This window comes from Erithacus rubecula, assembly GCF_903797595.1.
Source record: "Erithacus rubecula genome assembly, chromosome: 13".
Taxonomy (NCBI): Eukaryota; Metazoa; Chordata; class Aves; order Passeriformes; family Muscicapidae; genus Erithacus; species Erithacus rubecula.
In genome coordinates, this window is record NC_136665.1 from 5,203,736 (window position 1) to 5,224,298 (window position 20,563).

Below are 20,563 nucleotides of genomic sequence, written 5' to 3' on the forward strand. Positions count from 1 at the left end.
GACCCTTCCCCTCTCCCCTGTGGTTCCCCCTGTTTCTCCCCCTTGGCCGCCCTGGTGGCCTGACCCCAGCCCCACTCCAGATCCAGCCCCTGCCACCCCCTCCATCCATGGGCAGGAGCCCTGTGTCCCTGTGGGGACAAGGCCAGGCTGTCCCCATCCCCGGGAGGGGGGATCCCCCCGTCCTCCCCAGCTCTGCCCACTGTGCCTTGCATGCCCCCTGACTCAGTGAGGACATTTTGATATCAAGACTGTTGCAACTGTTTGCTACTGATTCTCATTTTCCTTTGGAGTATTGAATATATATCTATATATTTCTCTAGTTATATCTTTGCATTTTTTTATTCTTATTTCACCGTGGCCTTTTCTTTTCCTTTTGTTACTGGGTTTTTCTTTTGTTTTCTTTTCTTCATGTCGTTTTTTGCAAGAGGTTTCCTTTCGGTATGATTATAATACACAATATTTTTATTCAAACATCGATTGAATAAAATATTGTTTGTGCCCCCCTTCCCCCTTTCCACCCAACCCCTTTTTTTTTTTGTTTGTTGTTTTTTGTTTGTTGTTTTTCTTGCTTTCTCTCTATGGTGGATTCACACAGTACCAAACATCAAAATGAAGGGCAAGTATTTTCAGTCTCAGACCACTCACCTTCACCACCCCGTCCCCTGCCCCGTGTCCAGTCCCCCCCAGCCCCCTGCTTGCCCATCTCCCTGCCCGTTTGCCACGCCGAACCCGCAAACCGCCACCAACTCGCCCTTCCTCCCTTCTCCTTCTCCTCTTCCTCCTCCTCTCCTCCAGTTCCCCCTTTATTTGAAAGCAACATGTCTTGTTCTGTTCATGAGAGCTTTGTCACGAAAATCCCCACTCCCTCCCTGCGCATCACTCCCAAACCTGGTTTGATATCGTTCAGAGCTGATCTCGTATGAAACTGCCGTTTTTGATCCACGAGGTTTTTTGTAGCTAGTTGGATGCCCTGCTCTTTCTCCCCAGTGCTGCCCCTTCTTGCTCCTCTTCTCCCGCTCGTCTCCTCTAACTCCTTCTCCCCCTCTCCTGGCTCCTCTGCTTCCTCCTCCCCAAGACAACTCAACCTGAAAGGGATAGGGCTGTGCAGGGAGCGGGGAGCTGTGGGGCGGGCGCCCAAAGGTGGCAAGGATGGAGGGCAGGTGGGGGCCCCAATCCACCACTGCCATCAGCCTCTGGGACAGGCTTTTTGGGGACAGCCTACAAGCAGGAACCCTCTGCAGAGATGGGATGGGACCACCCGGGGCAGTGCCTCCCAGCTGCGCAGGTGATGGTGAGCCTGGCCCTGGGGCACACGGGATGGCTGAGCCTGGGGTGCCACACTGCCTGCCCCCACAGCCACTCGGTGGCCGTCCCCCCTGCCCTGGGGACCAGCCTGGCATGGTACAGTGTTGTGTACCACTGAAGGTACAGTGTGCTGGTGGCACTTGTGCCCCTGGGAGCACAAGTTGGAGCCCAAAGTCCCACCAAGGCAGGCCGAGCTGTCGGAGCCAGTCTCTCACCAACATTACCCACGTGACAGGATTTGGCACAGGTTCCCTCAATGCCAGAGAGGCCTCCTGACCCACAGCTCCCACACAGCCCCACAGGGGACACCCACAGGGCACACACGGTCCCCATGGGACCTGCCACCACTGTGGATCTCACACAGCCCCAGCACACGGCACCCACCAGCAGCCTGCCCGGCAGCACTCCCTTCCTGGTCCAGGAAATGGCTGGGGGGGCACTGCAGCACAGGAGGGGCCATGGGCGACGGGGCCAGGCGGGCAGGACAGCGGGGAGGTGGAAGTGTCACCCTCAGCCCTGTTCTATCAGCCTTGAGTTGCCTCCTCCTCCCAGCGCCCCTGTGATGGCAATGCTGATGGACCAAGTACGAGTGTTTTGTACTCCTCTCCTCTTCCTCTTCCTCTTCCACTCATCGGCTTGTACCCAGCCCCTGCCTCCAGCCCTCAGAGAGCAACAGTCCAACCTCTGGCTGTGCCGTGCAATGCACCAAGAGCTGGCGGGAGGGCAAGGGGGTGGCGGTGCCCGTCATGCGGGGGGATGTTGTTCCAAGGGTGTCCCAAGCATCCCTTCATGCACCCCCTAACACAGCTCGCCGCTGCAAGCTGAGCCCTGCATCCTCTGTCTCTTCTGCCAGGGGCATTCCCAGAGACACCCCAAAGCTACTGGGCTGCACCCCCCTGTAAAAGCAGAGTGCGCTGGCGGGCGAGTGCGGATCCCCGTCCCCACCGGGGTACCACGCCCCGGGGAGGGAGGGGGCACCGCTGCCCGGCAGCGAAGCCTGCCAGCGCATTGCACGGCCCTGCAGCAGGGCGGGAGCCTCTGGTTGGACTGTCCTCGGCAAGGTTTCCCTCTGGCCATGGTGATGCCTGAAAACTCCCTTTATTTCTTTCTCCCGACAACCGAGTGTTCTGGTGATCCTCCTCCGGCCAGGAGCGCAGCATGTGGTTCCCTGCCCTCGCCCACCACCCCACCCCCGAGAGAGAGACGTTCCCCCGCCCTCCCGAACATGCATATATATATATACATGTGCGCACATATATATATGTGTGTGTGTCTGTGTGTCCCTGCGGAGCGGCCGCGCGTACGCACCGCGCGCCTTCAGCAAATTCGAGCCGAGATGGGCAAACCTTTCCTGATTTGGCTCTAACCTTCCTTCCCGTGCGGTGCCAGCAACAGCAGAACGGCCTTTTCCTTCCTCTCTTGTTACCAAGAGCAGCAAATGCCTTTCTCTTTTTTAGTTTTTCTTTTTGTTCCCTTCCCTCTCTCTCTCTCTCTGTCCGTCTCTCTCCCTCCTGGCCCCCGGCGCCCCCATCCCCGCTCCCCGCCGGATAACCTTCCCTTTCTGTTGCAGATTTTGAATACCTGCTGCCCAACAGCTTTGAGTCGGAGGGACATGTGTTCATTGCGCCCAGGTAGCTTTGCGTGTGCGCTTGCCGAGGTGTGCATCCGCCCCGGCCCCGCTGCCGCCCCCATCGCCCCCATCGCCCCCATCGCCTCATCGTGCCTTGTCCCCGCTCCCCGTGCCCTGTGGCTGTGTGTGTCGTGTGCCCGCTCGGCCGCGGGGCTGCCGCCGGGACCCCGCCGATTGCATCCAGCACAGTGTATATATATATATATATATGCACCCGGTGCAGCCCGGCCTCTGCGAGTGCATATATAGGTATAGTTTCTGAAAATCCCTGCCGAGCGAGGGGCCGCCGGCGGCATCATACAGTCGTGCTGGCTGCGAGGGGTGAGGGAGAAGGAAGGGGAGGTTTCAGTTCAAATTTGGGGGTCTGGGGACATAAGGACAGTGTAGCGGACTCCAGGTGGACAGATATGTCCCTCCCCTGGGCCACGCCAGCCAGCCTTGTCACCTAGCAGGGATGAAGGGCCGTCCTTCAGTGGGTGTTTGGGGGAGCCCCAGGGCTCTGCCAGCACGCCGCCCTTCCCGCTACTACAGTGCAATCTCTGACCAGCCCTAATTAGCATCACCAGCTAATCACCTATCTGCTGATAGGTCATTATAGCAGCTGAACGCCCTGTCAGGGGATGTTTTGCCAGTGCAGCTTTTGGAGATTGCAGTGGATTGAGGGTCAGCACGGCCACCTGCGGGTACCCCCCACCTTCTCGGCCCACAGCAGCAGTCACTCACACTAACTCTGGGTAAAGCAGCCCGGAATGTACAGTCGCTGTGCAGCCCTGGCTTTTTGGGGAGCGTAGTCCCCAGGCCCTCTGCTGGGCACTGGGAGTGAAGTCCCGGACACACGGGAGGCAAAGCAGCGTGAATGAGGAACAGGAAAGCTGTTGTTGAGAATTGGCCTGTAAGCACCCCGGGAGGATGGACAGTGAGGGGATGCCCGAGCCCAAGGCCCCAGGAGTGGGGCTGCTCCCCCTGTGCTGCAGCGATGGGCTCAGTGTCTGCTGCGGGGCCCTGCAGACGGTGCAGCCGGAGAAAGCAGCGGGCTCTGGCAGGCAGGGCGAGCCCTTGGCTATCCCCAGGGCAGCTCCATGAACACCTCGCTGCGGTGGGGCGCGGCTGGGTGGGGCAGGGCCAGGGGCAGGGAGGGGTCGTGTGCCGGGGAGTGCCCGGCACCAGGGCGACTGTATGATCTGCCGCCGGCGCTGCCGCGCCCATGGGCCGCTGGAAATTTTCAGAAACCGTATATCCCCCGTCCCCCGTGGGTGTGTGAGTACCTGTATCTGCGTGTCGGTGGAGATATTTAGGTGCCTGTTCCCCCCAAGCAGGGGTTGAGGGGCCGGGCCGAGCTGGGCAAGGTGCCTCACCTTTTCAGCTTCCCTGTGGGCATGGTCTCTGTCACCCTTTGCTCCAACATTTGTCCTCTTAATGAGGGTTTTGGCAGTCAGGAGCTTGGCGGAGGGGCTATGAGTGGGGGAGCCCTGAGCCCCCTGGCGCTGTTCACAGCCACACTGCTGAGGATGGGAGGCTCTTGGCACACTGGGGTGGCACTGACCTGTGCCACCCAGTCAGAGCCTCGTGGGGACCAACGGGTTACAGCTGTCCCTGGCATTAGTGGGGATGGGACTCTGCGCTCAGGGTGTTCCAGACTGAAGCAGGGACATAGCACCCACCATACTGCCTGTCCCAGGAGTGTCTCAGGGCCAGTGATGCCCATGGGCAAGCACCCATCTCCACCAGCTGGGGCTCAGCCAGTACCCAGCCATCTGTGCAAAGGGCAAGGTATGGCCTTAAGTGCCTGCCTCATGCTGCCAGTGCAGCTGTGGAAAATCCCGAGGCAAATCCCTGCTGGCACCCACAATGGAGCCCCCAGTCCATGGGGTGCCACAGGGGCAGGGCAGGGTGGGCATAGCGGTGCCCACCTGGCCCCACAGGTAAGTATGGTGTCAAAGGCACCCAGTCCCACCAGTATGGGGAGAGACAGACTTGGTGTTGTACCATTCTGGGCAAACCAGGATCCATCAAACCTTGCCCTGGCAGGGGTGACAGCATATCAGTGCCTGTGGCAGTGACAGACCTGGTGACTGGTGTGATGCTTCTCTGGTGGCACTGCAGGCAGCAGGAGCTGAGTACTGGGCAGTCTGCAGAGATGCCCACAGCCAGTTTCCCTGGCGGGGTGACACTCCCAGGAGAGGTGGCACGCCACCACCATTGTGTCCCTGTCAAGCCTGAGTGCTGGCAGCACGGCCAGAGCCCACCCCGCCGTCCCCGGGGGAGAACTGACCTTACCTTTTCCATCCCCACGAACGACAAACCTTGTCCCCAAACCCCAGAGAGTATTGCAAAGACCTCGACTTGTCGGATAACAACACCGAATTCCTGGAAAACTTTATTGCCCTCATGGAAAAGGTGACCCCAGACTCCAAGCAGTGTGAGTAGCTGGGATGGCTGGTGGGGGGGCTGCTGGGGGGTTGAGGGGGCAGGGATTCGGGGGGAGATGGAGCAGGGAATAAACTCTGCTGGGGTTGGGGTCCTGGGGATCTGCTCAGAGTGGGTGCTGGGGCAGGGCAGGGGATATGGGTGGCCCTCATGGGGTCAGCTCTCATCTCCTCCTCCTCTCCATCTCCCAAGGCGACAATTTCCTCCTGCACAACCTGATCCTGGACACGGGTATCACACAGCAGCTGGTGGACCAAGTCTGGAAAGACCAGGACCTCAACACGTAGGTAGAGGGGAGATGGCCCAGGGTGGGCAGCGCTGTCTTGGGACAGATGAGGATTGGGGTGGGCTGTGGAGGCAGGGGCAGAGCAGGGCCCCACTGATGGCTGGTGTACCCGCCCCTCCCCTTGCAGGTACAGCCTCTTGGCCGTCTTTGCAGCCACCGACGGGGGCATCACCCGTGTGTTCCCTAACAAGTGAGTGTCTGCCCTGCACAGTGACTTGTCAGCTCCTGCTGGGCCATCTCTGGTGGGAGCAGAGATGGCAGTGACAGTCATGGCTGTGGCTTCTTCCTGCCAGGGCCGCGGATGACTGGGAGGAGGAACCGGAGCCCTTCAATGCCAGCTTCTACCGGAGGAGCCTGGACAACAAGGGCTACATCTTCAAGCCACCCTACCGGGATGGTGGGTGTCAGCTCAGGGTGACAGGGTGTGACCCAGGCTGCTGCTGGCTCTGTGTGTCCCCTGATGTCACCCCTGCCTTCCCCAGCTGGCTACCGGGGGCTGGACCTGGAGAATAACACCATTGGGATCCTGGTGAGCACCGCTGTGGAGCTCAGCATCGAGGGCAAGTCTCTGAAGCCCGCAGGTAGGCAGGAGCTGGGTGCCCTGGTGCCAGGCTGGGGGTTCCTGCAGCCCCCCAGGCTACAGCTCACCCTGTCTCCCCACTGCCCCAGTGGTGGGGGTGAAGCTGGACCTGGAGGCCTGGGCTGAGAAGTTCAAAGTGCTGGCGAGCAACCGGACAGACCGTGACCAGCTGGGCACCCGTCGGGTATGTCCTGGGGCTGGCACAGGGAAACAGGATGGAGACAGGACAGGGAGGGAGCTCTGCTTGCTGGGAAAACTGCTGGGACATGGTGCCTGTGGTTGCAACAGGCTTGTTCCTCAGGGTACCTATCCCCAGCCTCTGCATGTCCCCTTCTGGCTGGGAGGACAGCTCTGGAGGTATGACCATCCTGCTAACCTGTCCCTCTGCCCTGCTTTTGGTTGACAGTGTGACCCCTCAAGCAGCTGTGAGATGGACTGTGAGGCCAACAACAAGGTGGGTGGTGGGCGGGGGAGGGCAGCTGGTGGGGATGTATGGAATGACTGGGAAAGGTCCCTGTCCCCTGCTTACCCATCCTGTGCACCCACCCTGTGCTGCTCCCCAAGCTCAGCCAGACCCAGCCCACCTTGCAGGGATGAAGCCTGGGGGTTGCCCCATGGACTGTGGACACCCTGAGATTTGAACTCCTAGGGTGGGTGGTGTCTCCTGCTCCCTGCACCCAGCTTGGGTGCTCCTGGCACTGAGATGCTTCTGAGGCTTGGGGACACTGCACTGGCTCCCCTGCCCTGCCACCCCCACCCTGCTGGTCCTGCCTTGCCCTGGCCACGGCCAGGGTTGGATGACACTGCCCTTCTTCCCCAGGACCTCATCTGTGTCCTCATTGATGATGGGGGCTTCCTGGTGCTCTCCAACCAGGAGGACCATTGGTACCAGGTGAGTGGTGTCCATAGCTCTCCTGGGCTGGGATGCCAGTGAGGAGCTGAGACCCTCGAGCTCATGTCATGGGTGGTGTGGCACAGCCCCACTCCAGTCCCCTCCAGGGGAGTCCTGTGTCAAGGGGGCGTTTGGGTGCAGGTTCCATGTCCCCATTTCAGGTGGGCAAGTTCTTCAGTGAAGTGGATGCAAACCTGATGTCTGCCCTCTACAACAACTCCTTCTACACCCGCAAGGAGTCCTACGACTTCCAGTCTGTCTGTGCCCCCGAGGCCCCCAGCAACACGGGCGCAGCGCCCCGCGGCGTCTTCGTGGTGAGCACCCACAGGGATGGTGCATTCCAGGTGGTCTGGTAGCTCAGGGACCCGTGAGTGTGTCCCCAGTGCCCCTCGTGGGGACCTGCTAGCTCACTGCCCCCTCTCTGCCCACAGCCCACTGTGGCCGATCTCCTGAGCCTCGCCTGGTGGACCTCGGCCGCAGCCTGGTGAGTCCTGCCATGTCCCCTCCCTGGGGCCATTCCCACCAGGGAGTGACACTGGGGTGTCCTTAGGGCTGGGACACCTGATGTGGCTACACTTTTCTTCCCCAGGTCCTTGTTCCAGCAGTTCCTGTACAGCCTCACCTACAGCAGCTGGTTCCAGACAGGTCAGTCCCTGGGGAGCTTTGAGCTGGGGTGGGCAGGGGCTGGAGGGGATGGTGGCCTTTGCCCACAGCGCTGTGCTGGCACAGAGGAGGTGGTGGGGGACGGCATGGAGGCCAGGGAGACGAGCTGCATCATGAAGCAGACCCAGTATTACTTCAGCACCGTCAACGCCACCTACAACGCCATCATCGACTGCGGCAACTGCTCCAGGTGGGTCCATCCCCGCTGTCCCACCCCTGGGCAGGGCTGGGGACACACCCAAGGCTGCCTTTGCCAAGATCCCCATGCAGCAGCCTGTGTGGGGGACTGTGATACCCAGAGGGGTGGGGATAGAGAGGATCAGTTATGTCCCCCATGGGCTGTGAGTGATGAGTCCCCAGGGATGCTCTGCATGGAACCAAGCCCTGGAACCCATCAGTGCAGAGTCCCTGGGCAGTCCCTGAGCATAGGGATGGGGAGGGAGGTGGAGATGAGCATGGGAATAGAGATCAAGGCAGGGAATGGGGATAGGGATAAAACTGGGGACAAGGATGGGAATGTGGACAGGCATGAGGTTAGGGGTAGGGATAAAGTTTGGGGCTGGGGAGGAGGACAGGGACAGTCATGAAGCTGGGTCTGGGGAGATGCTGTTGTTTCAGCCTACCCAGAGCCCCACACACCAGCAGGGCTGGTACTGGCAGCTGGAGGGGATTGGGGCACAGGGTAAGTGGGGTCCCACTGCCTTCGCACCCCCAGGCTCTTCCATGCACAGAGACTGGCCAACACCAACCTGCTCTTTGTGGTGGCTGACAAGCCCCTCTGCAGCCAGTGTGAGTCTGTCAAGCTGCTGCAGGCAGAGGTAAGAGGTATCCTTTGATGTCTCAGCTGCATCCCACTGGAATGTAGTGGCAGCAGGGTGGGGGGTCTGGGGACAGGCACGGGGGCAAGGAGTTTGGTAGAGGGAGCTGGCCAAAGGGGCTGGGGGTGCTCTACAAGCCCCCACTGCCCTATTCCTGGTGGTTTCCTTGACCTGCAAAGCCCCCCCGAGGGACCCCAACCAGTGTGAGCTGGTGGACAGACCCCGCTATCGGAAAGGCCCCCACATCTGCTTCGACTACAATGCAACAGTATGTGGGATGTGGGGGAGCAGGGGAGGGGCAGAGCTGGGGCTGGCCCCGGGAAGGGAGGGGGGCAGTGGGTGCCCTCTGGTGGGGGAAGCAGAGCCATGGGGGGGAAACTCCCCTGGGAGAAATTTGGGCAGGGGCAGGGAGCTGTGGGGGGATCCTGGGGGAGCAGAGCTGAGAGGTTCACCCCTGAGAGGAAAATGGAAAGGTGAGTATCCATCCCCCTGGGGGAAGCAGAGCCAGAGGGTGTCCCCTAAGGGGAACAGAGCCATAAGGGGATTCCGGGGGGTGCAGTGCTGTGGGGGATCCCCTGATGGGGGTTTGGAGCGCTGGGAGGATAGGGAGGAGGGGTCAGAAGCCCTGGGGTGATCCCAGCTATGAGGGGTCCCCAGGAGAGCAGTGGCACGGAGGGAGAAAGGGCAGGGCCACCGAGGTGCTCTCAGCACAAGGTGGTTCCCCGGGGGCTGTGCTATAGGGCAGGAGGCTCTCAGGGACCTGCAGGTGCCCCTACCAGGGCAGTGCGTGCCCTGCTGGGGGTGCCCCATGGCCCCTCTCTCTTCACCCACCCAGGAAGATACCTCAGACTGCGGCCGAGGGGCTTCCTTCTCCCCCTCCCTGGGGGTCCTGCTCTCGCTGCAGCTGCTGCTCCTTTACTCCAGCACCAGCCGGCACCCACTGCCCCCGGCCGCCTGCCTTTAGCCCCCCTGGCCGCACCCGCCAGCTCTCTTTTCTTTCCACTTCCATCTCCATGCCCGTCCCCGGCCCGGTGGAGCGGGAGCCGCGTCCCCTCCGCCGCCTCGGGGACCCCGCGGTGCCGCCCCGCTCTCCCCCCCAGCCAAAGAAGAGTCGGGGTGCGGGCAGGGGCTCCCCGGCACAGCGGGGACCCGCAGGCTGCCCCGGCGTCGCGCCCTCCCGGCCACTCGGACTTGGACAAGTGGCGTCGGTGTCCTCCGCCCGCGACCCCTCCATCCACCTCGCCTATTTTTTTAGCCTGAAGATTTTAAAGCAGATCTTTCTACATCGAGTTTCCAACATTTTCACCTGGAGACCCGGCGGGGTTTATTGTCAGCAACGAGGACACATGGGGAGGAAAAAAAAAGAAAAAAAAAAAAAAGAAAAAAAAAAAAGTGGGGAGGGGGAGGGGGAAGGGAAAAAAAAAAAAAAAAAGAAAGAAAGAAAGAAAGGACTTGACTGTGCGGGTCAGTATCATTTGTTCTAGCGGTGCCGGCCCCAGGGCGTGTGGAGCAGCTCCAGCATCCCTGCAGCTCATCCCTGCGGGCTGGGGCTGGCAGCGGGCAGGGACAGGGACAGGGACAGGGGCGGGGGGCAGTGGCCTTTGCCGGGGCACGGCGGAGCCCTGGTCCCTGCGCTGGGCACAGATACTGGGGTGAAAAGGAGAGGGAAAATGTATTTTGTTTGTTTTCCGTTCTGCAGATCACTGTGAATCCTGCCCGCTCAGCCCTGCCCCCCCCCAGCCCTGCCAAAGAACCCGCACTGGCCGGGGCCGCGTGCTGCTTGTCCCCTGCAGGACATGTCCCCGTGTCCCGCGGGCCGTGCCGCGCGTCCCCGAGTGCCCAGCGGAGCGGGAGGTGCCACATGTCCCCAGAAGGGCCGTGCCTGTCCCTGGCCGGGGACACGCAGCGCTGGGGGCGGGAGGTGGCCCCGCGGCGCTGCCCCGAGGGGCTGGGGTGGCGGTGTTGTCCCCCCCAGTCACTCCACTGGGTGCCAAGGAGGGGACAGCGTGGCTGCTCAGTCCTGGCACCCCTCACACCCCACTGCACCCCACAAACCCGGCCAGAAGAGGTGCGGCGGGGCCCAGAGCAGGTGACAGCTGCGACACCCCGGGGTGCCACACCCGCCCCCGCTGCTCCCGGCAGTGCCGGGGGTCCCTGGGCAGCCGTGGGGACCCTCACTCACCCCCCTCAGAGCCACCCATCAACCGGGTCCAGGGGAGCCCCCTCGGCATGGCCACGCCGGGGGGGGGGCTGGGGAGGGCGCCAGGCGGTAATTAGTGCTGGGGTTAATTAATGGTCATTCTGCTTGTAGCTTTTTCAGTGTGTGTTTGGTTACTGTCTCTGGGAACCGTGTTTGAACAGATGGCTCTGTGTTACCGGGAGTGTGTGTACTTCTGTAGTCTAGTTAGGTGCTCTGCCAGAAAACCACCACTATACATACCTATAAATATATACATATATAGTCTATTTTAAGTTAAAAACCACTGAGACGAAGGGGCGGTGTGACCCCGGGCCCCCCGTCCCGCCGGGGTCACTTCCTGCCCTGTCCCCACCCAAAAGCTTCTCTCTGCTCATTCAAAGTTTTTTAATTGATTTTCTTTAATTTATTTTTAATTTCTTTGGGTTTCTCCTTTTTTTTTTTTTTTTTTTTTTTTTTTCTTTGTACAGAAGAGTTGGAAAACTAAAAAAAAAAAAAAAAAAAAAAAAAAAAAAAACAAAAAGACAATTTGTAAGATATCGTGCGTGTGACTCCTTGTAAAATATTTTCAAATGGTTTATTACAGAGACTCAGTTATTAAATAATGTTCATATTTTCACTTCACAGGCGGTGGCTGCGTCATTGCCCGGGGACGTGAGCATAACTGGGGGGGCAAAGCATGGGGGGGCACAGGATATCGGGGGGCTCCTGCCAGGTGGGACAATGCCCTCACACCTGCTGCACCTCGAGGGGCAGGGACACGGGACACGCAGGGACCCGGGACAGGCAGGACACCGCAGAGCCCGACACGCTGCACAGGACGGGCTGCGGGAGAGCTGCAGCTCAGCGCCCCAAATTCCTGTGTCCCCGCAGCACTGTGTCACTCCCGTGTCCTCGTGCCGGTGCCCCCGCACCCGTGTCCCCCTCTTTCAGGGGTTCAACGTCCCCGAGTGCCCCCGTGTCCACGTCCCCATTTCCCAGGGGTTGTGCTCCCATGTACGCATCCCCATGACTGTGTCCTTCATGCCCCATAGCCGTGTTCTGCCACCCCTCTCCCCCACCTCCCGCCATCTCCGTGTCCCCCTGTGTCCGTGTGCCCCCCCCGTGTCCGTGTCGCTCGTTTGTCCCATTTCCTCCCGTTTCGGTGTCCTCCCATGCCCCCGTCCCCGCTCCGTGTCCGTGTGTCCCATTCCGCCCCGCGCTGCCAACGTGGCCGTACTACAAGTCCCGACGTTCCCCGCGGCGCCCTCGCCCTGTTCGCGCAGCAGCCCCGCCCCGGCGCCCCCGTTCCGCGCATGCGCAGCGTTGCTGTTTGTCCGCGCCCGGCCTAGCCCAGCAGAGGGTCCGAGCGCGGCCTGGCCCGGGGCGGCGGCAGAGGGAGGGACCGGGGCCGGGACCGGGGCCAGCCGGGGGCTGCGCGGGGCCCGGCGCGGGGAGGCGGGCGGGTGGGGCCGGGCAGCCCCCGCGGGGCCGCCCCGTCCCGCCCGCGGGGCCGAAGATGCGGCGGTACCTGCCGGTGGCCCGGCAGCACTTCCTGGCGGCGCTGGCCGGCACCAGCGTGGTGGTGAAGTCGCTGAGCGCCGCCGTGGTGCTGCTGTACCTGCTCTCCTTCGGGCTGGACACGACCTACGGGCTGGGGGTGACTCCCGGCTACCTGCTGCCCCCCAACTTCTGGGTGTGGACGCTGCTGACGCATGGGCTGGTGGAGGAGCGCGCCTGGGGGCTGGTGGCCAGCCTGGCCACGCTGGGGGCGGCCGGGCGGCTGCTGGAGCCCCTCTGGGGCGCCCTGGAGCTCCTCGTCTTCTTCGCCGTGGTGAACATCTCCGTGGGGCTCCTGGCGGCCCTCGCCTACTTCCTCACCTATGTTGCCTCCTTCCACCTCGGCTATCTGTTCTCCGTCCGCATCCACGGCGGGCTGGGCTTCCTCGGGGGGGTCTTGGTGGCTCTCAAGCAGACGATGGGGGACAGCACCGTACTGAAGGTGCCTCAGGTCAGGATGAAGGCTGTCCCCATGCTCCTGCTCCTCCTCCTGGCTCTGCTGCGGCTCGCCGCCCTCGTCGAGAGCAATGTACTGGCCTCGTATGGCTTCGGGCTCCTCTCCAGCTGGGTCTATCTCCGCTTCTACCAGCGGCACAGTAGAGGCCGCGGTGACATGAGCGACCACTTCGCCTTCGCCACTTTCTTCCCCGAGATCCTGCAGCCCGTGGTGGGTCTAGTGGCCAACGTGGTGCACAGCGTGCTGGTGAAGGTGCGGTTGTGCCGCAAGACCGTCAAGCGCTACGACGTGGGTGCCCCATCCTCCATCACCATCAGCCTGCCGGGGACGGACCCCCAGGATGCCGAGAGGAGAAGGTACCCCCTGCCCTGTCCATGGGGACCGTGTTTGGGGACGGTGAGGGTGGGGTTTAAAATCCAGACAAGGAGGAGGGGGGAGATTTAGGTACAGGGGCTCAGGAGAAGCCTTCTCCATGTGGTCTTCTGGAGGCTGCCCTGCCACGGAGGTGGTGAGGAGCATTTCAGGAAGCTGGTGGAACAGATGTGGAGCAGCAATGGAAAGGCAGGGGAGATGCTGGGAAAAGGGCAGATAGGGTTAGGGGTCCCTGCAGAAGAAAGGGGTGGTGACAACCCCTGCTCGTGGCAGCCTTGCACCAGTTCACCCTGGCCCAGGGGAGGGCAGTGAGTCAGCCCCACACCCCAGCCCTCCAGCACAGCCAGCACTGGCCTTCCTGACGTCTGGCAGGAGGGTTTGGACAGGGTGCTGGCGCTCCCTTTTCCCTGCCTTGCTTTATGACTATTCATCAGTCCCGGAGCTGCCCTCGTGCTGACAGCTTCTAATTGCACCACGTAGCATGCAAACTCTGTGTGAGTAGTCTGGGAGCTGGAGTGGATTTCTGTGAAGCAGTCCTAGACTCTCCAGGTCTTCCCCAGCACTACTGAATCCACCCTTTCCTGCTGGGAAGAAGCCAGGGACTGACTTGCACAGTGCCCCATGGGGCAGAGCCGTTGACCCGGGGTTAACCTGCCCCCGTGCCCTTGTCCTGCAGGCAGCTGGCCCTGAAGGCTTTGAACGAGCGGCTGAAGCGAGTGGAGGACCAGTCAGCCTGGCCCAGCATGGAGGATGATGAGGAGGAGGCGGCGGCAGCAGCAAAGGCTGACAGCCCGCTGCTGCCCGACCCTGGCATGGCCGGGAAGAGCCCCAGCCAGGAGTCCAACCTCATCAGCTTCCAGGACGCCCCGGCCCAGCTGTGACCGGCCCCCTTCCCGCCCTGTCTCCGTTGGAGAGCTGCTAATCCCCCTCGTGTCCCCCAGGGCCGGGAGCGGGGACTCCTCCCGCGGCACAGGCAGGAGGAAACCTCATTCCAACGCTTCGCTGCTGCTCCGGCCAGCACCAGGCACCCGGGACAGTGACACTGCCACCACCGTGAGGACAGCAATTCCTGGAGCCACTCCCCTCAGCGCGGGGCAGGCCGTGGAGTCGGCGCTGGCAGCGGAGGCTGTTCTGGGAGAGGGACGCGGGGCTGATCCCTGCCCCAAGCTGCTGTGCTGGCCCTCATGGGATCGAAGTCAGCTTCTCCTCTGTGCCAGGGCTTGGCCAGAGCACTCAACACTTACTTTCTCCTTTCTGAAGGTAGTTTTGTCCCTGAGGCAGTGGGAAGGCTGGTGGGTTTCTCTTACTAATGCCTTCCCGTGGGGAGCCTCCCCCCACCCCAGCAGGAGCTTGCCAGAACTGGTGAGAAGTTTGTCGGGTAGGAGGGGACAGGACACTGGGCAGGATGAGGCCACCCAGCCCTCACGGTGGTGCTGCAGCACTGCCAGCTCCAGGCTTTGCGTGGTGGGGATTCTCTGCTTCCTCTCCTGCCCCCTCTCCCTGCGAGGAGCTGCTGCCCTTGGCTGCTCCCCAGCTAATCCGTTTTCCAGATTACATTAGAAGCTGGAATTAATTTTACAGTGGGGCTATAGCTGCTTCCTCTGGCAGCAGGTTTTTTTTCCTGCAGGTAGAATATGGGCTCCCCCTTTCTTTTCCCTCCCTCTGTGTTGATGGGTTCTTTTTTCCTGGATGGAGAGGATGCTCCCTGTGACAGCCTCCACAGCTCCTGATCCAGTGGGCAATTCCCAGCCCAGGATGTGGATCAGCAGTGTCATGATTATTTTTTTAAAGGACCACATGAGATGGTTTTGTCAAACGGGAAGAACACAGACATTTGGGTATCAATAAAGAGTTCTTTGAAAGCATTGGCTCCTGCAGCAGAGCATGGGCAAGGTGGGGGGCCTGGCCCAGAGCAGCCCCAGGGGCTCTTGTCAGGAGGCTGAGGAGGGGGTTTCTTCCCAGGTGCTCCCAGCAGAAGATGGAAAATCTGCAGGGGGAGATGCCTGCCTGCACCCAAAAAGTCATCCCACCCTAGTAGTAAAGAGGGCTTGTTGCACTCTAGCTGCCTGAAATTTTTATTGAATAAAAGCTCTAGATACAGAGGAATTTTTCAGCACAGGAGCCGCTCCCAGCTCTCCAGCCCTGCCGGGAGCAGGATGCGTGCTGGAAGGAAGACTGTTGTGCCAGCAAGGAGGTTTCTTCCTGCCTTCCCAAGGGTTCACCACCCAGGTCTGTGCCTCCCCCCGTGCTCACGTTGTTCCCTATGACTTGCTGACTGCAGGTTCACAGCCCGGCTCAGTAACTTGCTTTGTAAACTGACCCCACCCCACCAGGCTGAGCCCAGCCCACAGAGGAGGGGTTTGTGCGTGGCAGTGGGTGCCCAGACCCAAGCCCTTGGGGCAGAGCTGCCTGCTCTGATCCCAGGGAGTGCCTGTGCCATGGGGACACACATGCTGCTGTACCGTTGCTCGGGTGCCACCACCCTGCCCCAGCCCTGGCACAGCTGAAGCCACAACCGTGCCCTGTGCTTTCCTGACCAAGCTGCCTTATGGCAGGAGGCAGCATGGTGCCTGCTGCAGTCCCCAGAAGAGAGGGGACTGACTCCCTGCCCTCCTTCTGTCCTGCCCACTCCAAAGCAGCCATGCGTGGGAAGGGAAAAGGAGCAGGAATCCTGAGTGAGCCCTCCATTTCCCAGCACTGAGCACCAAGCTGCCGGGACCAGCAGCTTTACCTGTGCTGGGGAATGTGCCCTCCGAGGCAGGGGTGAGGTGTCACACACACCGCAGCTGTTCCCCAGGGACAAGACACTACGGACAATCCAGGACTAAGGAAAGATGAGTAGGTAGAAACCAAGTTCCAGGAGACCCTGTGCGGGCAGGGGGGCTGCCAGCTCTCTCCACGGGGAGACCCAGCTCGCTCTGGGAAGTTCAGGTCAGCACCAAGCCCTCAGTGCTGGCTCCGTTTGCGGTACAGGTACGCATTGCTCACCTGGTTCATGATAACCAGGCTGGTGATGAGGGGACACAGCATGGCGAGGTACCACGAGGCACCGGTCACTGTGGTGGTGAACCAGAGGGAGCACATGCCCAACATGAGGCTGGCACAGCCCAGCAGGTAGCCCACCAGCCCTGAGGTTGCGTGGTACAGCTTCAGCTTGGCCAGCGTCCAGTTCTTTATCAGCTTGGGGTAGAGCAGGAGCACGCCCCCGGCGCACTGCCCGCCGGCGTACAGCACAGCCAGCAGCCCCGTCAGCCCGTGCCAGGTGACAAAGTGGCCCTTGCCGTTCAGGTGCTTGTTGTAGGTAATGATTCCCAGCCCCAGGAGAGCGCAGAGAAGGGCGAGCAGCTGCAGGGCCCAGTGCGCCCGCACTCGCACTTTGCGGGAGAAGGAGCGCAGCAGCGAGGTCTCCGGGGAGAAGATCAGCAGCGCTTCCGTCATCAGGAACGAGAACTGGGGGGCAGAGGGCAGCGGGACTGGCACCGGCCAAACCCCCCTGCGCCGCGGCTCCCGGGGCTCGGCACCCCCCGCCCGGGGACTCAGCCTCCCATCACCCGCGGACTATCGGGGCTGGGCACCCACCAGGCAGGGACTCCGCCGTCACGGCCCCTGCCTGTGCCCCGGCAGCGGGGCGGTGGCACTTACCGCGAGGGCCATGAGCAGCGGGTGCCAGGAGAAGAGACCTGGAAGGAAGCACAGCGTGAGGTGAGCTGAGACATCCGGCCCTCCCCGCGCCCCCGGCCCCACCGGCACTCACTGGATCCGGGCCGTGCCAGCACGGCCACGGCGGCGGGGAATCCCAGCGCCACGAGGTGCGCGGCGGCGCCGGCGGCCACGCGCAGCGAGCGGTACAGGCGGGACTCGGTCTCGGCCGTCAGGGCCATGTTGGCCGGGCGGGCGGAACCGCCGCCGCCGACATGGCCGGGCCGCGGTGCGGGCTCCGATTGGCCAAGGTGGGCTGTCCGTCAGCACTAGAGCCCGCCCCCGCCGCGCTGCGCCGCCGCTGAGTGGTGGGAAATGCTGTCGCTCAACGTGAGGGCCCGCCCCGCGCGCGGCTGTGAGATTCCGCCGGAGCGGCGCTACGGTGGCCGGCGGGGCTGGGGCCGGTGCTTGGGTCGCTCCGTGTCCCGCCATGGGAGGCCGCATCGAGTGCGTGTTCTTCAGCGAGTTCCACCCCACGCTGGGGCCCAAAATCACCTACCAGGTGCGGGGCGAGCGGCCCGGGGCCCGCAGCACCTGCCTGCGGCGGGGGGGCTGGGACTGGGCCGTGGCAGCACCCATGGAGGAGAAGGGGGCGCAGGGTGTTAGGTGCGGAGCGGAGAGGGACGAGGCTCGGCTGGAACGGAACCTCCTGTGCCGCCGCAGGTCCCCGAGGATTTCATCTCCCGGGAGCTGTTCGACACCATCCAGGTGTATGTCATCACGAAGCCCGAGCTGCAGAACAAGCTGATCACCGTGTGAGTGCGGGCAGAGCCCTGTCCCGGCCGCGGGCCCCGGTGCGGAGCGCAGCTCGGGGTGTGACAGTGACAGTGCCAGCGCGCTGGGCACTGGCCCCGTGGCCCGCAGGGTCACTGCGGTAGCCCCCAGGTACCCGTGCAGAGGGTGGGTGGGCACATTTTGGGGGTGCAGGTGCTGCCCCGCCCAGCCTTAAGTCCATGAAAGTCAAGAGAACTGTTCTGGTTTCAAAAGGAGACTGCTTCCTTTTTTGAGGGCTCTCTCTTTCCTCTCCCCCCCTTCTTCAGACTGTGATTTGCAGTCCGAGCATGTCGGGCTTAGGCATCATTTTTCCTGCAATGTAAAGAAGCCCCTACCTCCAGAGCCGACTGGGAACGATCCTTGTGGGCACCTGAGGGTGCAGGTGCAGGTGACAGGTGTGTCCCCACAGGACGGCCATGGAGAAGAAGCTGATCGGCTGCCCCGTGTGCATCGAGCACAAGAAGTACAGCAGGAACGCTCTGCTCTTCAACCTGGGCTTTGTGTGCGATGCCAGAGCCAAGGCCTGTGCGCTGGAGCCCATTGTGAAGAAGCTGGCTGGTTACCTCACCACCCTGGAGGTGAGGCCTGGGCATGGCGCATCCACCCCACAGAGCCTGGGCACCTCAGCAGTGTCCTGCTGGGCATTGCTGGGACAGGGGCTGCTTTTACAGTGAGGATGGGATTGTGTTTCAGTTTAAAACTTTAGAACTTCAGTTTTAAAGGAGAACAGGATCTGGGCTCCTGTAGCCAGTAATCCTATGAGGAGGAGCTGACTTGACTTTTTTCTCTCTTCAGCTGGAAAGTGGATTCATCTCCAATGAGGAGAGTAAACAGAAGCTGGTTCCCATCATGACCATCCTACTGGAGGAGCTGAATGCCAAAGGGAAGTGCACCCTGCCCATAGGTACGGTGAGGACTGGGGAGTGCTGGGAGACAGCTGGGCCATTCCCTGCCCAGGTTGGCTCTGCCTGTGCTTGGAGCTGGGAGTGTCTAAGCCAGCATTGCTCCGCCTGGCTCCAAGGGATAGGTGGGATGGGGTTATGGGCTGGAAACACCTTGTTCTGTGTGACATTGTGGTGTTCTGGGATTGATGGTTGCAAGCTCCTGAAGGAGCACAGGTTTCCATGGAGGTTGAGCCTTCCCCTTTTCCCGGGCAGATGAGTCCAACACCATCCACTTGAAGGTGATTGAGCAGCGCCCAGACCCCCCCATCGTGCAGGAGTACGACGTCCCTGTCTTCACCCAGGACAAGGATGACTTCTTCAACTCCCAGTGGGATCTCACCACGCAGCAGGTCCGTGCGCTTGACACTCTGAAGGGGATCTGTTTCCAGACCATCAGGGGAGTTGGGCTGTCTTGGAGATCACCATATTAATGAGCATGGTTTGGTGCTGCCCTTGCTTGCCCTATGCTTGGGCCTGTGAGCAAATTATTCACCAGCACAAGGTTAAAGTGCACCCGGGGATGGAGCCTGCCCTTCCCACACGCTCCCAGATCCAGGGGAGCTGCTTGGGCTTCAGGATGTTGCCTGACTGCTCTCTGCCCTTTTAACTCTTGCCTCCTCCCCTCCCAGATCCTGCCCTACATTGATGGATTCCGGCACGTCCAGAAGATTTCAGCAGAAGCTGATGTGGAGCTGAACTTGGTGCGCATCGCCGTGCAGAACCTGCTGTGAGTGCCTGGGGGCTGGACAGCCCGAGGAGGGGGGTGGGTGCTGCCAGAGAGTGCCTCTCACCTTTTCCTGTCCATCTGCAGGTACTACGGGGTTGTCACACTTGTCTCCATTCTTCAGGTGAGTCAGACCATGGAGGGTGGAACTGTGAGCGGGATTTGGGCAGTGGCTGTGGAGGAGAAACAGTAGGATAGGAGTGGGCCAGGCCTGTCTCAGAGCCACAACTGAGAGAGCTAAATTTCCATCACCCTCCAGTACTCCAATGTCTACTGCACCACGCCGAAGGTCCAGGACCTGGTGGATGACAAGTGCCTCCAGGAAGAGTGTTTGTCCTACATCACCAAACAAGGTACAGTGACCCTGCCTGGGGATGCTGGCCCAGGCAGGGGGACAGGGCAGCTGAATGGTGACTTGTCCTTGCAGGGCACAAACGAGCCAGCCTCAGGGATGTCTTCCAGCTGTACTGTGGGCTGAGCCCTGGCACCACCGTGCGAGACCTCATCTGCCGCTACACCCTGCAGCTGCAGAGGGTGGATGAGAGGTCAGAGCCCTCATGATTGGTCCCTGAGGGCAGTGGTGACACTGGGGGTGGCAGAGAGTGAGCAGGAAGTACTCAACCCCTGTGTTTGTAGGGCAGGAGTGAGGTAGTGGAACAGAAAGGAATGTGGGGAGCTGGGGCATTTGGCACCTTGACACGTGTTCCCAGTGTCTTCCCTCTCATGGCCAGGAGGCTGATCCAGTTTGGTTTGATGAAGGGCCTTATCCGGCGGCTGCAGAAATACCCTGTCAAGGTGGCGCGGGACGAGCGGAGCCACCCAGCCCGGCTGTACACGGGCTGCCACAGCTACGACGAGATCTGCTGCAAGACTGGTACGGATCTGTGGGATCCTGTGCTCCGTGTGGGCCCCAGGACTGGTGGGAGACATGGGAATGTCTGCCTGCCCACAGCTGTGCACTGCTGGGTTCTCACCCCTTTGTGGGCCGGGCTCTTCTCCAAGCTCATGCTGCCAAGCTCATGCTGCCGGGGGGGAGACTCGGGGACCACACCCAGCCCTTGGACACCAGGCACCCCACTGACACCACACTCACACCCTGCTAAACCCTCGCTGTTTTACTCCCCAGGCATGAGTTACAAGGAGCTGGATGAGCGCCTGGAGAATGACCCCAACATCATCGTGTGCTGGAAGTGACGCAGCGATGGCCCTTTCTAGAGCTGTGTCCCCCGCGCGTCCCGCTGTTCCCGTTGTCCCCT

The 20,563-nt window shown here is 61.4% G+C and overlaps 4 protein-coding genes across 6 annotated transcripts in view; 3 read left to right on the top strand and 1 right to left on the bottom strand.

Annotated features, from left to right (window-relative positions):
* The window catches only part of CACNA2D2 (calcium voltage-gated channel auxiliary subunit alpha2delta 2), a 208,119-nt gene extending 198,113 nt beyond the window's left edge, over positions 1-10,006 (top strand). Inside the window, exons 23-39 of one of the 2 annotated variants that reach the window (XM_079317260.1) lie at positions 596-616; positions 2,876-2,936; positions 5,257-5,354; positions 5,555-5,645; positions 5,776-5,838; positions 5,942-6,045; positions 6,131-6,229; positions 6,318-6,412; positions 6,635-6,682; positions 7,049-7,120; positions 7,282-7,434; positions 7,552-7,604; positions 7,710-7,765; positions 7,850-7,973; positions 8,499-8,608; positions 8,781-8,869; positions 9,437-10,006. In XM_079317260.1, coding sequence (XP_079173386.1) covers positions 596-616; positions 2,876-2,936; positions 5,257-5,354; positions 5,555-5,645; positions 5,776-5,838; positions 5,942-6,045; positions 6,131-6,229; positions 6,318-6,412; positions 6,635-6,682; positions 7,049-7,120; positions 7,282-7,434; positions 7,552-7,604; positions 7,710-7,765; positions 7,850-7,973; positions 8,499-8,608; positions 8,781-8,869; positions 9,437-9,565 — 1,466 coding nt within the window. In that variant the 3' untranslated portion in view covers positions 9,566-10,006. The remainder of the gene's footprint in view (positions 1-595; positions 617-2,875; positions 2,937-5,256; positions 5,355-5,554; positions 5,646-5,775; positions 5,839-5,941; positions 6,046-6,130; positions 6,230-6,317; positions 6,413-6,634; positions 6,683-7,048; positions 7,121-7,281; positions 7,435-7,551; positions 7,605-7,709; positions 7,766-7,849; positions 7,974-8,498; positions 8,609-8,780; positions 8,870-9,436) is intronic. The other variant, XM_079317261.1, reaches the window with a different exon arrangement.
* A 2,087-nt stretch (positions 10,007-12,093) lies between these two features.
* TMEM115 (transmembrane protein 115) lies at positions 12,094-15,031 on the top strand. Its single transcript, XM_079317323.1, has 2 exons — positions 12,094-13,150; positions 13,843-15,031. The coding sequence occupies exons 1-2, from the start codon at positions 12,297-12,299 to the stop codon at positions 14,045-14,047; spliced, it is 1,059 nt and encodes a 352-aa protein (XP_079173449.1). The 5' UTR covers positions 12,094-12,296; the 3' UTR covers positions 14,048-15,031.
* A 194-nt stretch (positions 15,032-15,225) lies between these two features.
* Positions 15,226-17,052, bottom strand: CYB561D2 (cytochrome b561 family member D2). The gene is made up of 3 exons (XM_079317326.1): positions 16,921-17,052; positions 16,809-16,846; positions 15,226-16,616 (listed from the first exon to the last, which is right to left on the bottom strand). The coding sequence occupies exons 1-3, from the start codon at positions 17,045-17,047 to the stop codon at positions 16,113-16,115; spliced, it is 669 nt and encodes a 222-aa protein (XP_079173452.1). The 5' UTR covers positions 17,048-17,052; the 3' UTR covers positions 15,226-16,112.
* Positions 17,053-17,247: 195 nt separating this feature from the next.
* NPRL2 (NPR2 like, GATOR1 complex subunit) lies at positions 17,248-20,563 on the top strand. 2 transcript variants are annotated; one of them, XM_079317314.1, is made up of 11 exons: positions 17,248-17,367; positions 17,529-17,620; positions 18,049-18,217; positions 18,435-18,543; positions 18,797-18,933; positions 19,213-19,310; positions 19,395-19,431; positions 19,567-19,660; positions 19,735-19,852; positions 20,039-20,181; positions 20,434-20,563. In XM_079317314.1, exons 1-11 carry the CDS (start codon positions 17,296-17,298, stop codon positions 20,499-20,501), a joined length of 1,137 nt encoding a protein of 378 aa, XP_079173440.1. In that variant the 5' UTR covers positions 17,248-17,295; the 3' UTR covers positions 20,502-20,563. The 2 variants fall into 2 exon arrangements, with proteins under 2 accessions (XP_079173440.1, XP_079173441.1); XM_079317315.1 differs by lacking the exon at positions 17,248-17,367 and having other exon boundaries at positions 17,539-17,620; positions 17,906-18,217.